The sequence below is a fragment of the Lactuca sativa genome, chromosome 6, assembly GCF_002870075.4.
Source record: "Lactuca sativa cultivar Salinas chromosome 6, Lsat_Salinas_v11, whole genome shotgun sequence".
Taxonomy (NCBI): domain Eukaryota; kingdom Viridiplantae; phylum Streptophyta; class Magnoliopsida; order Asterales; family Asteraceae; genus Lactuca; species Lactuca sativa.
This window is the reverse complement of record NC_056628.2, coordinates 25,928,829-25,946,218: the sequence shown is the minus strand read 5'-3', so window position 1 is coordinate 25,946,218 and position 17,390 is coordinate 25,928,829. Positions and strand designations below refer to the sequence as shown.

At 35.5% G+C, this 17,390-nt stretch overlaps 1 protein-coding gene across 2 annotated transcripts; it reads right to left on the bottom strand.

Annotated features, from left to right (window-relative positions):
* Positions 1-13,128: 13,128 nt before the first annotated feature.
* LOC111895153 (uncharacterized) lies at positions 13,129-16,615 on the bottom strand. 2 transcript variants are annotated; one of them, XM_023891249.3, is made up of 3 exons: positions 16,152-16,612; positions 15,707-16,069; positions 13,129-13,656 (listed from the first exon to the last, which is right to left on the bottom strand). In XM_023891249.3, the coding sequence occupies exons 1-3, from the start codon at positions 16,540-16,542 to the stop codon at positions 13,298-13,300; spliced, it is 1,113 nt and encodes a 370-aa protein (XP_023747017.1). In that variant the 5' UTR covers positions 16,543-16,612; the 3' UTR covers positions 13,129-13,297. The 2 variants fall into 2 exon arrangements, with proteins under 2 accessions (XP_023747017.1, XP_042751619.1); XM_042895685.2 differs by lacking the exon at positions 13,129-13,656 and adding an exon at positions 13,748-13,977 and having other exon boundaries at positions 16,152-16,615.
* Positions 16,616-17,390: the final 775 nt, after the last annotated feature.

Sequence of the window (17,390 nt, the reverse complement as noted above, 5' to 3'; positions counted from 1 at the left end):
CATGATATGTATATGTGATAGTAGTAGAGTTCGGTTGTTAGGACCGAAGGGTAGGTCAGACACCCCAGATATGTCTAACAGTATGTGATGATATGTTTATATGCTGGCATGATATGTTATATGTGATTGTGGTAGTAGGAGGGGAATCGTCCCCAAGTGCAGTCGATAGGACCGAAGGGTAGATCGGACACCCTAGATATGTTTGATAATATGTTATGTTATGGTATCTGTGATGGTAGCAGTAGGGGTGAAATAGTCCCCGAGGATCGGTTGTTAGGACTGATGGGTAGTCAGCACCCCAGAATGGCTTGACATGGGTAGTCAGCACCCCAGAACGGCTTGACACGGGTAGGTCGGCACCCCAGAATGGCCGTACTGGGTAGGTCGGGCACCCCATAATTGCCCGATAATATGTATGATATGTGATTGTATGGTATGTGGTAATATGGGGGAACTCACTAAGCTTCGTGCTTATAGTTTTCATTTTTGGTTTCAGGTACCTCTTCTTCGAAGGGGAAGGAGCCAGCGCGGTAGCGGCACATCACACACACGCCTCGTATTCCGCACTATGAGATCTTCTTGGGGACTTGTACTCTGACATTGTTATGTTTTATAAAATGGTTTCCAAACACGCAACATCTTTTATGGAATGATATGATCAGTGGGTGTTCTATTTCTAATGTTTTGCAAAGTGTATGTTTTAAAAATGAAATTTTTGGCTCGTATTTTTGGGACGTTACACATTTTGATTCAGTTTTTTAAAAATAATCTAATATTTTAGTATGTATTTAAGTTTTTTTATAAATAAACAAATAAAATATATTGCTTTATGACTATAAAGTACTTCATAGATAGATATTTGTGTTTGCTATGTTTCATAATTTCTTGATATTAATTATATCATAGAACTATTTTCAACATCAATATCCCCATTCCCTCCCGTGTTCACACGAGTTTATTGATGGGTTTTGGTCATAAGAACATCCTATGTGCTCATACAAACCCTAATGCTTGGATCTAGGTTTCTCTATTGGAAATGCAAGTTATCCAAGACTATAAACACTAATTCTAGCATATGATAATCAATATAGCATATAATTAGGGTTTAGATCATACCTTGATTGTTATGTAGCAATAACAATCTCAAATCCTTCTTGTATTGACTTTAGAAAGCTTAGAGTCACAAATGTCACTCCTCTAATGGTTCACAAACACCAAGAGCAAGAGGATGAAGAGGAGAGGAGAAGGAGGCTGCCCAAAACGTGTGGAAACCCTATAAGGAAGCTTGTCCACGTTTTTGGGGCATAAGGGCTCTATATATATTGAGGCTATTAGGGTTATCTAACAAGGAAACCCTAGTTTGGATGCTTAAGCCCTAAGCAACCCATGGACTCCTTTCCTTAAAGGCCTTGGACGATTTCTAATGGATTTCCCCATAGAATTCGTCCAACCTTATAACATAAGGCAATCCATGGCCCAATTGCAATTATCTTATAATTACAATTCCAGTCCCTTAAGTTTAATTAATCTCTTTTAGTCACAAACTTAATTCTTATTAATTAAACAATATGATTTCTCCTTTAATATATTATTCTCATAATATATTAATAAATCATATTTAATCCTTTCTCTCCATAATTCATCCTATCAAGTTGCTTTGGTGAAGGCAACCCAAAAGGACCATGCACCATCGGGTCAAGTACATACCAAAATAGTTATGGACTTAGACACTAATCCAACAGTCTCCCACTTGGATAAGTCTAATAATTATTCTGCGTATAACTTCAGATCCTGATCTGCAATCGTAGCTTTCCAAAGCCGCTGTCAACTCTGATCCTATCAGATACACGTGTACTTTAGATAAGGGATCATATATTCCTCCATTCTAGATATCGTGTGAGACATGATTTCTAATCATTCTCTCTGTACTATTTATTGACTTCCGATTTATGACGACTGACTAATTGAACAAATCAAATTAGCCCTAGCCCGGCCGAGCATTTACGTTTGTCATCACTAAATCATCGAGGGGCCCAAATATATCGCTTTTATCCTACTTTGGATAAAAGGAACGGATAAACTTTGATTCAATGCTCGCTTGCACTCACTCACCGAATCACACACAACAATATGTTTTATGACACCAAGTTACTGGTGCGTTTACATATTATCAATGTGCAACCGATTTGCAAGATACAACTCACACATCTCGGTTTCAAGAATATATAATGTTATCGTCTCACCAATCACTCGTGATACAAATCATAGGGTGATTCAAGTGAGTGTGGGTTTAATCCAATGCTCAAATCATATTCATAAGCACTCATGAACGTTGCAGCAAACATTTGCTTATGTCTAATACTCTTTAGACAATCCACACACCAATTCACGACAATCTTTATTCAAACCTACTTCCAACATATGAACGACTGTGGCCCGTTCGAATAATTTGACTGTTCTTAACCAATTAAATTATTCAGGAAGTCAAAACATGCAAAGTGAAACACAAGAATAATACTAATCTCATATGGCCTCAAACCTTTGAGCATAAATAAAACACCTTTTATTTATCACCATATCGATTACTCATTATTTGTTGTTTCGGGTAATCAACTTCTTACTTGAATTATTACACTTGTCCCATGCTCTTATCATGCACACAATGTTTACCTATGGTTCTTACTTTGTGGAATAGATCAAATGAACACATTTCCAATCATAATCATTTCACAACTCCAAATCCTTCTTCATAAGTGAAAGAATATCAAATTCTTGTTACTTATGGAATATGCTAGATTCTAACATTTTATGCAATGATCCTTTTGTAATGTCATTTCACTAAAGTCACAATGACTATTGCCAATGAAATTACAAAGTCCTCTATCGGAGATTGTTACAAGACAATTCCTTAGATATGATGTCTTTCACTCAAAGTACATTCCTTTGAACATCCTTTTGCATAAAAGTTTCTAATCTAGACATAGATTTTCAATATTCAATTCCCAATATGGAAAACTTTCCATACTTACCATATGACAGCTCATTCTCAATAGAATCTTATCTATTCATAATAATGTTGATATGGTCCATCCAATACTATACTTCCAACTACTCACAAGCGACCAATCCTAGGCGAACTTTGGATTGTCCTTTGATTGTTGTTTAATTTTCTTAGTCAAAACCGATTCTTGTCATTTTTCCCTCTAAATGCGCTAGACATTTGGAAAATTTTAGAATGGTCAAATATTATAGCATTTGCAATCGATCCTATACCCGAAGCGTATGGGACACGATGCATAATGTCTGACAGAAAGATTTGATACTTTATCAATCTTCTGCCATAATATTTTATGTGCTACGTTCTCAAAATTTGAACTGTGAAGAGGAATGCCGTAATCATAATCGAAATTTGAGAACACACTATGTTTCCTTGACTAAATTATTAACATTCCACAACCTAAGCCTTTAGATTTGAAATGAAGCATAATATTCTCTCCCTTAATTATAGCAAAACAACTATTCAACCTTTACAACTTTGCAAAGTATGACTTTTGTTTTTCTATAATTAATATTGATAACTTGCAATACTTTCCATAATAATCATGCAATCATAACATTTATGCTCCCACTATCATGGTGATTATTATAAACATAACACTTATGCTCCCACTAGCGTTGACATGTATTCAGAAACCAACTTAACTTCCAGAAAAACAATACTTATTGAATTTCTTAAGTTCATGTTTCTAATACTCAATGCTTTGATAATCTTTTATCAAGGCTTCTTAAACTTATACACCTTTGCCTTAGATAGTTCATATGTGTGTCTAAAAAATTCATACCAATTGCCAAATCTCACAATTCGAATCATAGAAAGGGATACCGTAACCATAATCGAATTCGAGAATTCAATTTCACAATCATTATCTTCTTAAAATCTATCTTAGTGAAAGTATTTCCTCACAATCATTTTCATGAAGGAGGGAATCTTATGACACTTAGATTTTAATGGTGTATGTGTTCCTATCCATGTGAATTTGTCAAAACCAAAGTTTACGACAAATTCAAACTCATATTGACTAAACTTTCTTAATCTTGACTTCTTGCCTTATGGTAACACAGCTGCCCACCATGTCTTCCAAGTAGTTAAGCAGCTCACCCTTTCCTATCAATGTACTTTCCATTGATCAAGGTGCCTGCCTTTTATGCAATCAAATGAGAACTCATAGAACTCACATGCATAATTAACTCAACTGGAATGGCACAGAAACAAAATAGTGCAACACGATAGGTTGTAAACCTCAACTCGTGTGTCAGTGATGATCGATAAGGTTTATTTTGATTTGTTCTTTGAAACCTTGCAATACCATTAAGACTCCCACTGACTCCTTGGCATATAAGATTCTTTTGTCAATAAACATTTATTGACAAACAAATATTCAAGAGTTAGTGTAGTTTTTATCAAAACACTTCATAAATTAGTCCTAGTTGGTCTTTGTCTTATCAAAGACATCACAACTTTCTACATTTGATGAATGTTATAAACCTTCTTAATACTTATCACTCAATTCCACAATCTTAACTCTAAGACTTGTTTTGGAACGAAGTATGATTGACTTCTTGATTTAACCATTTCTTCAATTCTTGATTCCTCTTCTTAGACATACAATTGTACTAAGACTCACTTATAGGATCAATTGATATATGGTTCTTAATCATTAAGACTTATCATAAAGCATAAAAGGTACTCTCCCTTCTTCTTAGAATGGAGAAACTTTTATCTTTCTGCCTACTTGATTCTTCTTATTCGTTCTGCTATTGACTTAAACTTTTTCAATCAATTCAAAATTACACTTAATCTTATAAGTATAATCATATTTATCATGACGAATATCTTTGTTACTCTTATGGTAGACTTGATCAACACGCAACTTTGTGTAGTCGATATCCTAGTCCTTCACTTGACACTTTGTCAATGAATTAGTCTAATTTCCAAACATGAAATTTCTCATTCATCGTGCAACCAAGTTGCATGATTCCAAGTTTCTGTCCATTTGAAACTTGGGCGATGAGAAACTCTCCTTATTTGGTAAATTTTTGACATCTCCATAATTAAGAATCAAATCCATTATTGCTAACAATACAAACATTCAAACATCAATTTTTCATACACGCCATTGCAAGGATAAATAAATAATATAAAATCAAAATTTATTTTATTGCGGAAAAATTCGTCCTTACAATGCAATTCATTGAAAAACTATGCTAATACATATTTCTTGGCAATCTAATTCTAACTCTAAGTAGTATCTCAAGAATCTAATCTTCAAGTAATGCGATCGAAATCCATTTCTTCACGGTTAGATTCTGCTCACTTCTTCCCTTAAGCTTCCTTTATTTTCTTCGATCCTACAAAACATCAATTGTAATCTTATCACATTATGTATTAAGAATCTAGAATAGGAGCTTAAAAGAGTTAGTCAATGGATTTTACCTAAAGCAGAGCCATACGTTTTGACTCTCCCATCTCTTAGATCTCTTAGGTAAATGGGGCAGCTTCGTCTCCAATGCCCCTTCTCTTGGCAATAAAAGCAAATTGACTCTTTTGGAACAGGACATGGAACTACTTCAAACATTGCCTTTCTCTTATGATCAAACTTTTCGATCATAACATGTCTTTCGTTGCCATTGTCTATATCCATAGAGGTCTTGAAGGCAGGTTCACCAATCAACTTTGCTTTTCTATTGCGCCAAACCATTGCTGATTCAATGGCAATAAGCATATAGGTGAGATCTATAAGGGTCACGTCGCAGTTCATCATATAGTACTCTCTTATGAACTCACTATATGAGTTAAGAAGTGACTGAAGACCCAATCAACAGCCATCTCCTCACAGACAACGGATCCCAACATTCTTAACCTATCAATGTGTGACTTCATCCCTAGGACGTGTGCACACACCGACTTTCCCTCTTCATGTTTACTTGCCAAAAGGGCTTGAGTGAGATTGAACTTTTCAAGCCTTCGTACTTGTGGGTTAGTGAGAATAATTGGAGGGGGTGGAGGAAGAGAAGTATGATCTCTTGTTCCTCGATCGAATCGTGGAATATCATCTTCATGCGGAATGCTTGTTCCACGGGATTTGGGAAGACCTTAGTTGTCAAACTTTGACATCTACAATACGGGAGAAAACAAATTCAAGTTAGTTGATTGATTGAGTCCTTAGTAAATCACCCAAATGAGATACTAAGGCTAAGACCCAACACAATATGCTACAACCTAGAAAAGGGATGTCGTAATCTAGTTGCAGAATATTTGAAGGTAAGTGAATGACGATTCACTAATTTCCACTATTAAAAAAAATGAAAAAGAAATTTAAGTTTTAAATTTATGAAAACTCCTAGATCCTTTGAGATTCATTGAACTTTTCAATGGCATGTTTAAATCTCGATATGCCCCTCTAGTTTGTGACTGGGATGCCGAGGATCACAAAGCGGGTGTGAATAACCATGCAAACTTACATGGTGCCCTCACATGTTACAGTCACCTATTCGATGTGCCGGTAAACCACACACGCTCCACCGAACTATGACAAACATTGAGTCACCCTTTGCTACCTTTGCTTAGAACCATTTAGTGTGTCGGTTAACCACACACGCTCCACTAACGTCTTTGCAAGGGCACAAAGTGTAATTTCATGGAATTGCATCAATTCACTTTTGCCTAAGTAACTAAGATTGGGAATTTGTAAAATATTTAGTTACTTTTGTACTTCATTATACTTATAATGGAAGGTTTTGTCCTAGCCTACCCGTTCGGCTAACGACCCTCCACTAGTCAAGAGTGCGGTGGGTAAGAGTGGATACCCATTCAATCGCCATTTTATAGGCAATTTCCTTAAACACCCCTTATAGACTAGCTTCATGAATGAGGCCTACTAACGGTAAGACTGATTTTTACTCAAACATATATATAATGTTAGACTTTTAATGTTATATATAGTATAGGGTGTATTTTACACTTTTTAAAATACTAGGTTGTCAAATTTAACAATTATACTTTTAATTCAATTAAATTGTAAACCTAAACTTTTATGGATTTATTAAACATCTTTTAATTATACACCTTAATTAATTAATAAAACCATAAGGGTATGATTTAAACTTTTAATCAAAATTTAGATTCCAAAACTTGAGGGCAAGTTTTGAAACCTTTTCAAAACATTAGGGTTTCAACTATTTAAATTTCAAAACAGAACTTTTGAGTTCTAATTTAAACTATAAAACCTAAAGGGATTAATTTGAAACTTTTCCAAACTTTGTCAAGAATATTCTAGATCACATAATTCAAATAAGGCAATTAACTATAATTGGTGGTTATCTAATTAGATCTAGTTCAAATTCTTGCAAGATAATGATCAAATAATTTCCATAACTTAACATTTATCAAATTAGGTAACAATTATCTAATTAGATGACTAAAATCTTTTATTTTGACAAGGATAATCATAAGGAATCAATAAAATTCGAATTTTATTAATTTTAAACAATTATGGCAATTATCCTAAGTCAAAATAGGCAAAAATCCTGAAACAACCTCCTTCTGACGCTCGAACTCGCCGAGTTCCTCTATGGACTCGCCGAGTTGGAGCTACTCGCCGAGTCCACATTGGAACTTGCCGAGTTCATCGGACAGGGGGCCAAAAAATCGATTTTTGAAGCTCGAACAAATAACCAAGGCATCAATACAATAGAAACCAATCAAGGCTCTGATACCACTGATGGGTTTTGGTCATAAGAACATCCTATGTGCTCATACAAACCCTAATGCTTGGATCTAGGTTTCTCTATTCCACATGCAAGTTATCCAAGACTATAAACCCTAATTCTAGCATATGATAATCAATATAACATATAATTAGGGTTTAGATCATACCTTGATTGTTATGTAGCAATAACAATCTCAAATCCTTCTTGTATTGACTTTAGAAAGCTTAGAGTCACAAATGTCACTCCTCTAATGGTTCACAAACACCAAGAGCAAGAGGATGAAGAGGAGAGGAGAAGGAGGCTGCCCAAAACGTGTGGAAACCCTATAAGGAAGCTTGTCCACGTTTTTGGGGCATAAGGGCTCTATATATATTGAGGCTATTAGGGTTATCTAACAAGGAAACCCTAGTTTGGATGCTTAAGCCCTAAGCAACCCATGGACTCCTTTCCTTAAAGGCCTTGGACGATTTCTAATGGATTTCCCCATAGAATTCGTCCAACCTTATAATATAAGGCAATCCATGGCCCAATTGCAATTATCTTATAATTACAATTCCAGTCCCTTAAGTTTAATTAATCTCTTTTAGTCACAAACTTAATTCTTATTAATTAAACAATATGATTTCTCCTTTAATATATTATTCTCATAATATATTAATAAATCATATTTAATCCTTTCTCTCCATAATTCATCCTATCAAGTTGCTTTGGTGAAGGCAACCCAAAAGGACCATGCACCATCGGGTCAAGTACATACCAAAATAGTTATGGACTTAGACACTAATCCAACATTTATCACCTAGTAAATAATAACACAATAATATACATGGAAAAATTCAAAACTGGAGAAAAAAACACAAATCTCTAGAGAGAAAAATTCATTATATGATAAATTGTTACAATAACAAAAACTAACCTCTCAAAGCCTCCTCCCCCCCTCCCCTCTTCAATTACACACATACTCTCCAATGTTTCAACTAACATTTTTCTACATCTAAAGCAAGTGAATAAAAGTAAGAATAAACACTTAAAATCTTTTTTGACTGGGGCAGTTGGAGATCATTCTATGATTCTATCTTTTTATCTTCTATCAATGTTGGGACAAAAAGAACCTTCTTTCATATTATCCAATATCTCAGATATTAATAATTTGATATTTATATGTAAGAAAGGTAATATCATAGTATAATATTGGATAACTTGTTGTTTATGGATCATATTGAATAACTATATGTTAGTATTTAGTAAGCACAACATTTGGTGATTCTATGGTTTTTATCTCTATGACAATTGAGAAAGTTAATGTTAGGAGGACAACTTCGAAACTCTTTGTTTCTTATGTCTACGTGACAGTGTGACAAAATGAGGAAGTGTGACACCACTCCCTCCAACCTTATATGTCATTATTTGTGATTCCTCGTGGTGTTTTGAAGAAGTTAGATTCTATTAGATCTAATTTTTGTTGGGGTTGATGATGATGATAAAAAGATAAAACTATGTTAAATGGGATGTGGTTCTTAATTCTAGAGAGCATGGTGGGTTTTATGTTGGTAGCATGTCTGATTTTAGTGCTACTATATCGTATAAGTGGCGTTAAAGATTCTTATCTAAAGTGGAAGATTTATGGGTGAAGGTTATTAAAGAATGTCATGGTCTTGATGTTGCTTTGGGGTCTAATCGTTTGGTTGGGTATTGTTTCAGTATTTGACTATTTGGTCTTCCATTGTCAGTTCTATTAACCATCTTCATGACAAAAGAATTATCTTGCTCTTGGATATAAGGCATATTGTTGGGGATGATAATCAGACTTTATTTTGGCATGAGGTGAGGTATGGGGATATACCTTTTAAAAACCGTTTTGATAAGTTTTATGCCTTATGTACTAAAAAAGAGGGCTATGTGCAATCCTTTTAGGGTGATAATGGTTGGAGCATTGCTTGGAGACATCCGATAAGGGGTTACCGAGAGTCATCAGTTCTCAACTATGATTTAGGTCCTCAACAACGTGGTTTTATCTTCTAGCAAAGATTCTTAGAGGTGGAATCATAATTCTTTTGATTTGTTTTCAGTTAGATCAACTAGAGTCCGTATTGATGATCCTTGAATTCTTTTCCTTCATGTTACTAGTAGGTGGAATTCCAAGGTCCTAATTAAAATTATTGTGTTTATTTGGATATTGTTGTTGAATCGTTTGCCTACCCATGATAGATTGGGTTATAAGGGGTTAGATACCCCTTTTACTTTATGTTCTGTGACATCCCCATTTTTCACGGGCAAAAAAGACCGATTTTGTTTATGCTTTGTAAAAATCAGAGTACTTCTTTTCATAAAAATGTTGCGGAATTTGTTCCCAGAAAAACACGATAAATACATTATCAAAACATTTTCGAAGAAACGTATTTTATTCATTTTAAAACGTTTGGGATGTCATCGTCAATACAGAAACATAAGCATAAACGGAACTTACATTTATTTACATTAGTGATCTGCATCTCTTTAATCTCTCAGTGTAATGTGACTTCATATCAACACCTGTGATATAAATAAACTGAGTGGGTCAGGATGGGAAATCTGGTGAGTACATAGGGTTTTCAACCCACAATAATATAATTATTATGTTTAAACAATCAAACAATCAACTCAATTACCCATCCCCATTATCTTCTTTAGTCTTAAGGATCTACCCTAAGAATGAGCTATTCCTCATTCATTCATTCCTAAGGATCATCCTAAGGAATCGGCACAAAGTCCATCGTTGTCACGGTTTACACAACGGGCACTAAGTCTGCATAGTAGCTAAGGTTTAGGCATCAAGTATGCATGATCACCAAGGTTTAGGTATCAAGTCTGCATGATCACCAGGGTTTAGGTATCAAGTCTGCATGATCACCAGGGTTTAGACATCAAGTCTGCATGATCACCAGGGTTTAGGCATCAAGTCTGCATGATCACCTAGGTTTAGAGTACACCGGGTGAACACATCGTTCATAACACCTACAGGTTGCGACCCTGCTAGTGTTCCACTAGACTGTCTAGAATAGTCCGTGGTTGTCATCCATACTATGCTGAATGACGGGGCCATCATTGGGAAAAGGCTTCTCACATCGTCCACCTCTCACCCTCACCTCGTGGTCTATAACACCTCTCAACTCATCATCCACTCATATTCCATCTATTACACCTACCCATGTTTTACCTCAACATTATCGTAGATATAAAATACATATACAGTTTAAATCATTTAAAACATGCATAAAATCGTTCATCTAGCATAGACAACAAGTACTCAGATAATATGCACACATAGCATGTAATTTATATAAAATACTTCATATCTATGTGTAAGATGAAAGGGACCATGCACTCACCTGATAAGGTGATGACTCGGTACTCGGATAACACTTCATTACTGTTAAAACAATTTCCCTCGGGAAAAACCTAGTATCATTACCACTAGAGTTTAGCCTAACGTTAACCGCGACTAATTAATAGTCTAGATATTATTACTATTATATAAGCGTTAAGAAACACTCTTATATAACTCATGATAATAGCCCAAATACTCATTATAAGTTCCTAATAACGTTACTATATTAAAACATAAGCTATACTAAAGATAGGGTAGGTATAGCTCACTTACACCAGGTTTCCTTGGAAACTAGGCTCCGTCAAAGCAGAGTTTCTGAGCTGAAGGCTCTTCTTTTTAGAGCCGTTAGGCGCTCCGGGGCTTCCACCTCGTGCTAGGGGGTTCCCTAGGCTTTTTTTTTTTTGGGGGGGGGGGGGGGGGTTTAGGGCTTAGAGAGATGTTTTAGAGAGAGAAAGAAGTAGGGAAAGGTGTGAGAAAAAGAGGCAACCTCGAGCCTCTATTTATAGGCCTCCAGGGGCGTCACCACATCGTGGTGGCCCTCACCATGTCGTGGTGTTGCGTAGGCTCCAAGGCTTCGCCTAGTGCTGACACGTGGCGACGCACACAAGGTGGAAATCAACCGATTTTCAAAAATTCATAAATTTCGCATACGAACTTCGTTTTCGACGTTATTTTTTTTCACGCGTAGGTAAAAACAATATCTACAACTTTCATTTAGACTCCGTCGGCTAGTTCTCGACCGATCTTAAATTTAACAGTAGGAGAAGATTAGATTGTTAAAATGACCGCGGAGAATTCGTAACTCCTTCATACGAACTCCGTTTTCATCTATCTTTTTACCTTTGAGTTCCTATTAATGATATATTCAACTCTCATTAAGGTTGCGTAAGCCAAAAACCGCTCGAACTAAAATTTGAGTTTCGGGCCGTGCATTGCTATGCCAAATCTTAGAAAAATCATAATTTCCTCATACAGAGTCAGATTTGGACGTTCTTTTTATTGATGTTCTCCGTTTAACGTATACTACAACTTTGGTTTATATTACTAAGGCCAAAAATTCTTCTATCGTAAATTCACTATTTACGTCTCACGGTGTCGTGCCGGTTTTGCCGAAAAACTTCGACGGGCCATAACTTCTTCGTTATAACTCGGATTTCGGCGTTCTTTATATGTACGGAACCCTTGAGACATATTCTACAACTTGGTTAATATTATTTATTCTAAATAATCTTTTGTCGAAAAGTCGTTTACAACCCCTATTATCTCTAAATTGGCTAGCCCGGATCTACGTGCGTTACATATTCGATTGTGGGAATGTTATGAAGAATGTTGATCACCTTTATTTAGTTGTGTCATTGCTCTTCAGACATAGGGTGATGGATTGATTAGATGTGTTAGTTCTATATTTTCTTAATGTTATTCAAATGGCTAATTGGATTGATAGTTAGCCATCGATTCACTTAAGACAAGTTGGTATGGGTGTCATTTTGTCGACTATGGTTTTGGTATTGTGGGGTTATCGAAACGTTGTTCTTTTTGGAGTCCGGAAGTATAGAAAAGAGTACATATTTGATAATATTGTAGTTCCTTTAGTTTGTTTTCTTTTCGTAGCGTTAAGGCTACACTGAATTGGGTTCGTTGGCTTCAAAACCCTTTCTTGCCTTAATATCCCTTGTATTGTTCTCTTTTGCTAGTGTCCAACTAGCTGTTATTTTACAAAATTTTGCCTCTTTTTTTTTTTTTTTTCTTTTTTTTGACATCTGTATATATCAAAGGAGAACAAAACATCATTTTTGATAGTCAATCTCCATGGATCCCTTGTTTTCTAACTCTCAAAACACACGCAAATACCCATCTTCGAGCTATTTATGTTTCTTTTGCCTTTCCCTATCAATTAGCACAAATAAGTGCTCTAATACAACACAATCAAACATCAAATGACAACACAATTTGGTGCATACATTACTAACCCACAAAGATATACAACAAAATAAAAGAAGAAATAAATACATACATATTGTCAACTTAGAAAAACAAGGTAATAAAATAAAATGCTCATTAATACCTACATAATCACAATCAATTAAAAATCCTAACCAAATAATATTCGAATATAAAAGTAGCAATTAACATGTCTTTTTAGATAACATGTTCATCGAATTAACCATTTTTTTTCTTATCACCCAACTTTTGAAACACATGCGAAAGCATACCAAAGAACCAAGCAAGGGAGCACATGACTCGTGACAAGATATATACAATCCGATGTTTATATGTCTTCTTTGGGGAATGTGTTCGATCAGATTGTAATAGGGTCCGATAAATTGCTTCAGTCAATGCAAAATATGTAACAAGATCAGATTCTTCTGGTAGTATACCTTCTTCTGTTAGGCATGCTATGTCATATGCACCCGTTGTTACTGGTATCCCTAGATAGCTACAAATTTGGATTCGACCATTTATCCGCTCGATGGGTTTTAAAGTATCACCATGTGTTAGGATCAAGATTGGGTCTGAATCTGATATTTGATATCAAAGATTAAAAATGATAACTATGGAATTACATATATTGAGTTTATTGAAGCATTGAACCAACATTTCGATGAAGTGTGAAATGTAAAAGTACCCGTAAAGTACTAAAATATAGTACTAAAATAACAATAATTTAACTTGATGAAAAATTGTTAGACTAAGATTTCTTGAGAAAAAAATATAAAATTCTTGAGAGAAAGAAATGTTACATTCCATTTTTGTTGTACAAGTGATCCAGAAAAAACGTTTGGACTCACTTGCATCACATGTGCATCTTCCACTTTTGCCGTACAATTGAAGGTGAAAAACTTGTACCATTGACGTGAATGAGACCTTGTTTAATTATTTATCAAAATCTAAAGAGTAAATTAATAAAATCGTCCTTATGGTTTGGTCAAAATTGCATTTTGGTACTTAATTTTTCTTTTGCACTCGGATCGCCCCTATGGTTTATTTTGTTGCGTTTTTTTGTCCCTTGCATACATAAAGTTAGGGACCAAATGTGCAATTTTGACAAAACCATAGAGACGAAAAACACAACAAAATCAAACCATAGGGACGATCCGAGTGCAAAATAAAAGTTAGGGACCAAACATGCAATTTTGATCAACCCATAGGACGATTTCAGTAATTTACTCAAATCTAAATAATAAATTATACTTTTTGATAAGACAAAACTGCAAGATTGGTCCCTGTGGTATTCAAAAAACTTTGGATAGGGTCCAAAAAGTTTTCCGCTTGCATAGAAGGTCCAAAATCAAGGTTTTTCTGTATTTTTAGTCCAAAAAAACTTAAAATGACGGTTATACCCTTTTACTTTCTTTTTATATTTTTTATATTTTTCAAATACTATTTTAATATAAAAATAAAAAGAAAAGAAAAAATAATTATCTCTCTCTCTCTCTCTCTACACCATCGACAACAAAAAGGAGAATCGACAACCCTCCTCCAGCCCTCCTTCCTGTCGATCGGAAACAACCAAACACCCCTCAGAGTCGTCACTTCCCTCTGCTGCTACATTGGTGTTTCTTTCCCTTTATCTCTCGTGTTTTGCCAATGGAATAGAAGGAGAAAAACCAAGGAGGCCACCGGAGCAGCCCACTCGTTGTAACAGTCACCCAGCAACGTAAGCTGCCTTCGTTTCTTGTTTCATTTTGGTGATGGACCAAACCTCCACCGCACCACCCATGTTCTGCTTTCGTTCTTCCTCCTTCTCCCTTTAATCAAGTCTGTTCCCTTTCCCCCTCAATTTGTGACTGCCGACAACGAGCGAAGAGCTTAGGGGAGTTCGTCGGAGATCGACTCCTTCTCGCGATCTGTTTGACCACCAGATCACCATTGTGACTGCTTCCATTCGTGTTTCTTCTTTCCCGATCAGTAAAGACGAAGAGTAAACCCACAAAGGGTCTTCGGTCTCGATGGACCCCCTTGCCCATTCTTGCGATTTCCCATCTGCACCTCAGCTCCCGTCGATCTGTCTTTTATTCGTCTGTTCCTTGTCCAATCTGATGGAGACGATATTTATTCAAAGTTTTTTATAGGATTTACAATGGTGTGAATTGGTTTATTGGTGTAACAAAGAAGGGAAACAACCATAGATGAGGTAGAAATAATAGAAGGGATAAGGAAGACGACCGGATGAGAGAGAGAGAGAGAGAGAGAGAGAGAGAGAGAGAGAAATGGTGCATACAGTGGGAGTAAAGGGTGAGTGGGGCAATTCTTTATTTTTTAATTATTAATTTGTTACGAAAATGGTAAAATAATATAAAAAAGGAAATTAAAAGGGCAAAATAGACATTTCAAGTTTTTTATGACTAAAATCAAAGAAAATTCCTTATTTTGGACCTTCCATGCAAGTCGAAAACTTTTTGGATCCTATCCAAAGTTTTTTTAATACCACAGGGACCAATTTTATAGTTTTGTCTTTTGATAATAATTATCAGTGAAAACAAATTATAAAAATTTGGTAAAAGATGTGTAATGGAAAGTAGATGCATGGAAGTGTGATGAAATAGTATTTTGTGTATATGTACTTACTTGATGTCCTTATGGAAGAACAGTGAAAAAGAGATTTAATGGCCAAAACTGGCTTAAGATCGCCACCGGAGAAGAAGGCCTTGTAAACGTCGGCCAAATTCGCCACCACCACCACGTAGTTCACTCTCCGCTTCACAAACCCACCGGAGGAGCAATTTAAGCTCAACCCCACATCATCTTCTCCGAAGCGACATGGTTGATTATGGCGGATTCCGTTCGTCATCCACTCTTTAATCTCCTCTATACCTTCTTCCATTCGATCCAAATCCAAACCCCTTGAATCGTAAACACAAAACCCATTTCGTTGTGATCGTAACACGTTGTGCTCTTCAAGTATCATAGTTGAATAATTCGATGATTCATCTGCAATCGACGTTTCGAAATGGAAATATGAAAACGGATTTAGGAATTAAGGCGGGAAGTGAAATGAAAAATACGAACGTACTTGAAGTTTGGGAAAATGGGATGAGTCCAGATCTGCCAAGAACACTGTACATAAAATTCACAAGCGAGCTTTTCCCAGAGCCGGATAATCCAACCAACAAAACAGTAATTATTGGAGGAATATCCATTTCTTCTTTCTTGATTCCACCAATTGGGAGCCAAAAATCACCGGATTTGTAGATCATGAGCTTGTGTTTAAGTTCATCCACACCTTGTTCACTGATCATTCGCAACCTCTCCATTTCTCTGAGTACCTTGAACATCGATGACGACGATGATGATGATGAATCATATGGAGATTTGAATTCTGGGATTGATTTCCACCAACAGAAGGATGATGATTCTTCACTGTTTTGGTGAGTGAGAGTGAAGTTGCAGGTGTCGTTCGTCATAGTTGCTCCCTTTTGGGATGAGGGAGATTAGACTTGCTCTGTTGACTAAAACATGGCCACCACAATTATTTAAAAACAAAAGAAAAAGACTTAAAAGTTAAAAACTTCACTCACTATATAGTTTGTTCCACCAACTTCATGTTGTTTTGATTTTATTTTGTTTTTTTTACCGAGGGTTGAATAATTATACTTCCTTCGTCTTAATTGATAGTCCATTTTTGATTTTTGAAGTCTTTCTTCTTCAAATTTGATTTTAATTATTTTTATTTGTGTTATATATTACTTGATAAAACTTAAAACAATGAAAAAACATTTAAAATACAATCCATTCATATATTTTGTATAAAGTATTATCCATAACAAACAAAAGTATTTAAGGTAAAAGTTGAAGAAAAAAGACTCCAAAAATCAAAAGTAGACTATCAATTTGGGACGGAGGTAGTATATTTCAGATGTAATTTATTATCTGAAAATTTTAGTATTAGATAATTCAAAAAAATATATTAAAGAAATACTAAAACTCATATTTTTATATAAATAAAATATAATATTAACATATTTACATATCAAATCACGATTACTTAATTTTAATTTTTTATGATATCATATTTTCACAGCTCATGTAACATCCGGATTCTCAGGTACATTATTTATTCTTTATTTTGGAGATTTTGGAAGGAATCGGCGAGTTGATGCTTAGACTCGCCGAGTAGAGTCGCGAATTTCATCCGGGTTAATGACCGGACTCGGCGAGTCGAGTAGTGGACTCGGCGAGTCCGCGCTGTTTAATGAAGCCATAATTCCCGGGGATTAAGACCTATTTAAAGGGGCTTATAGCCACCAATTGT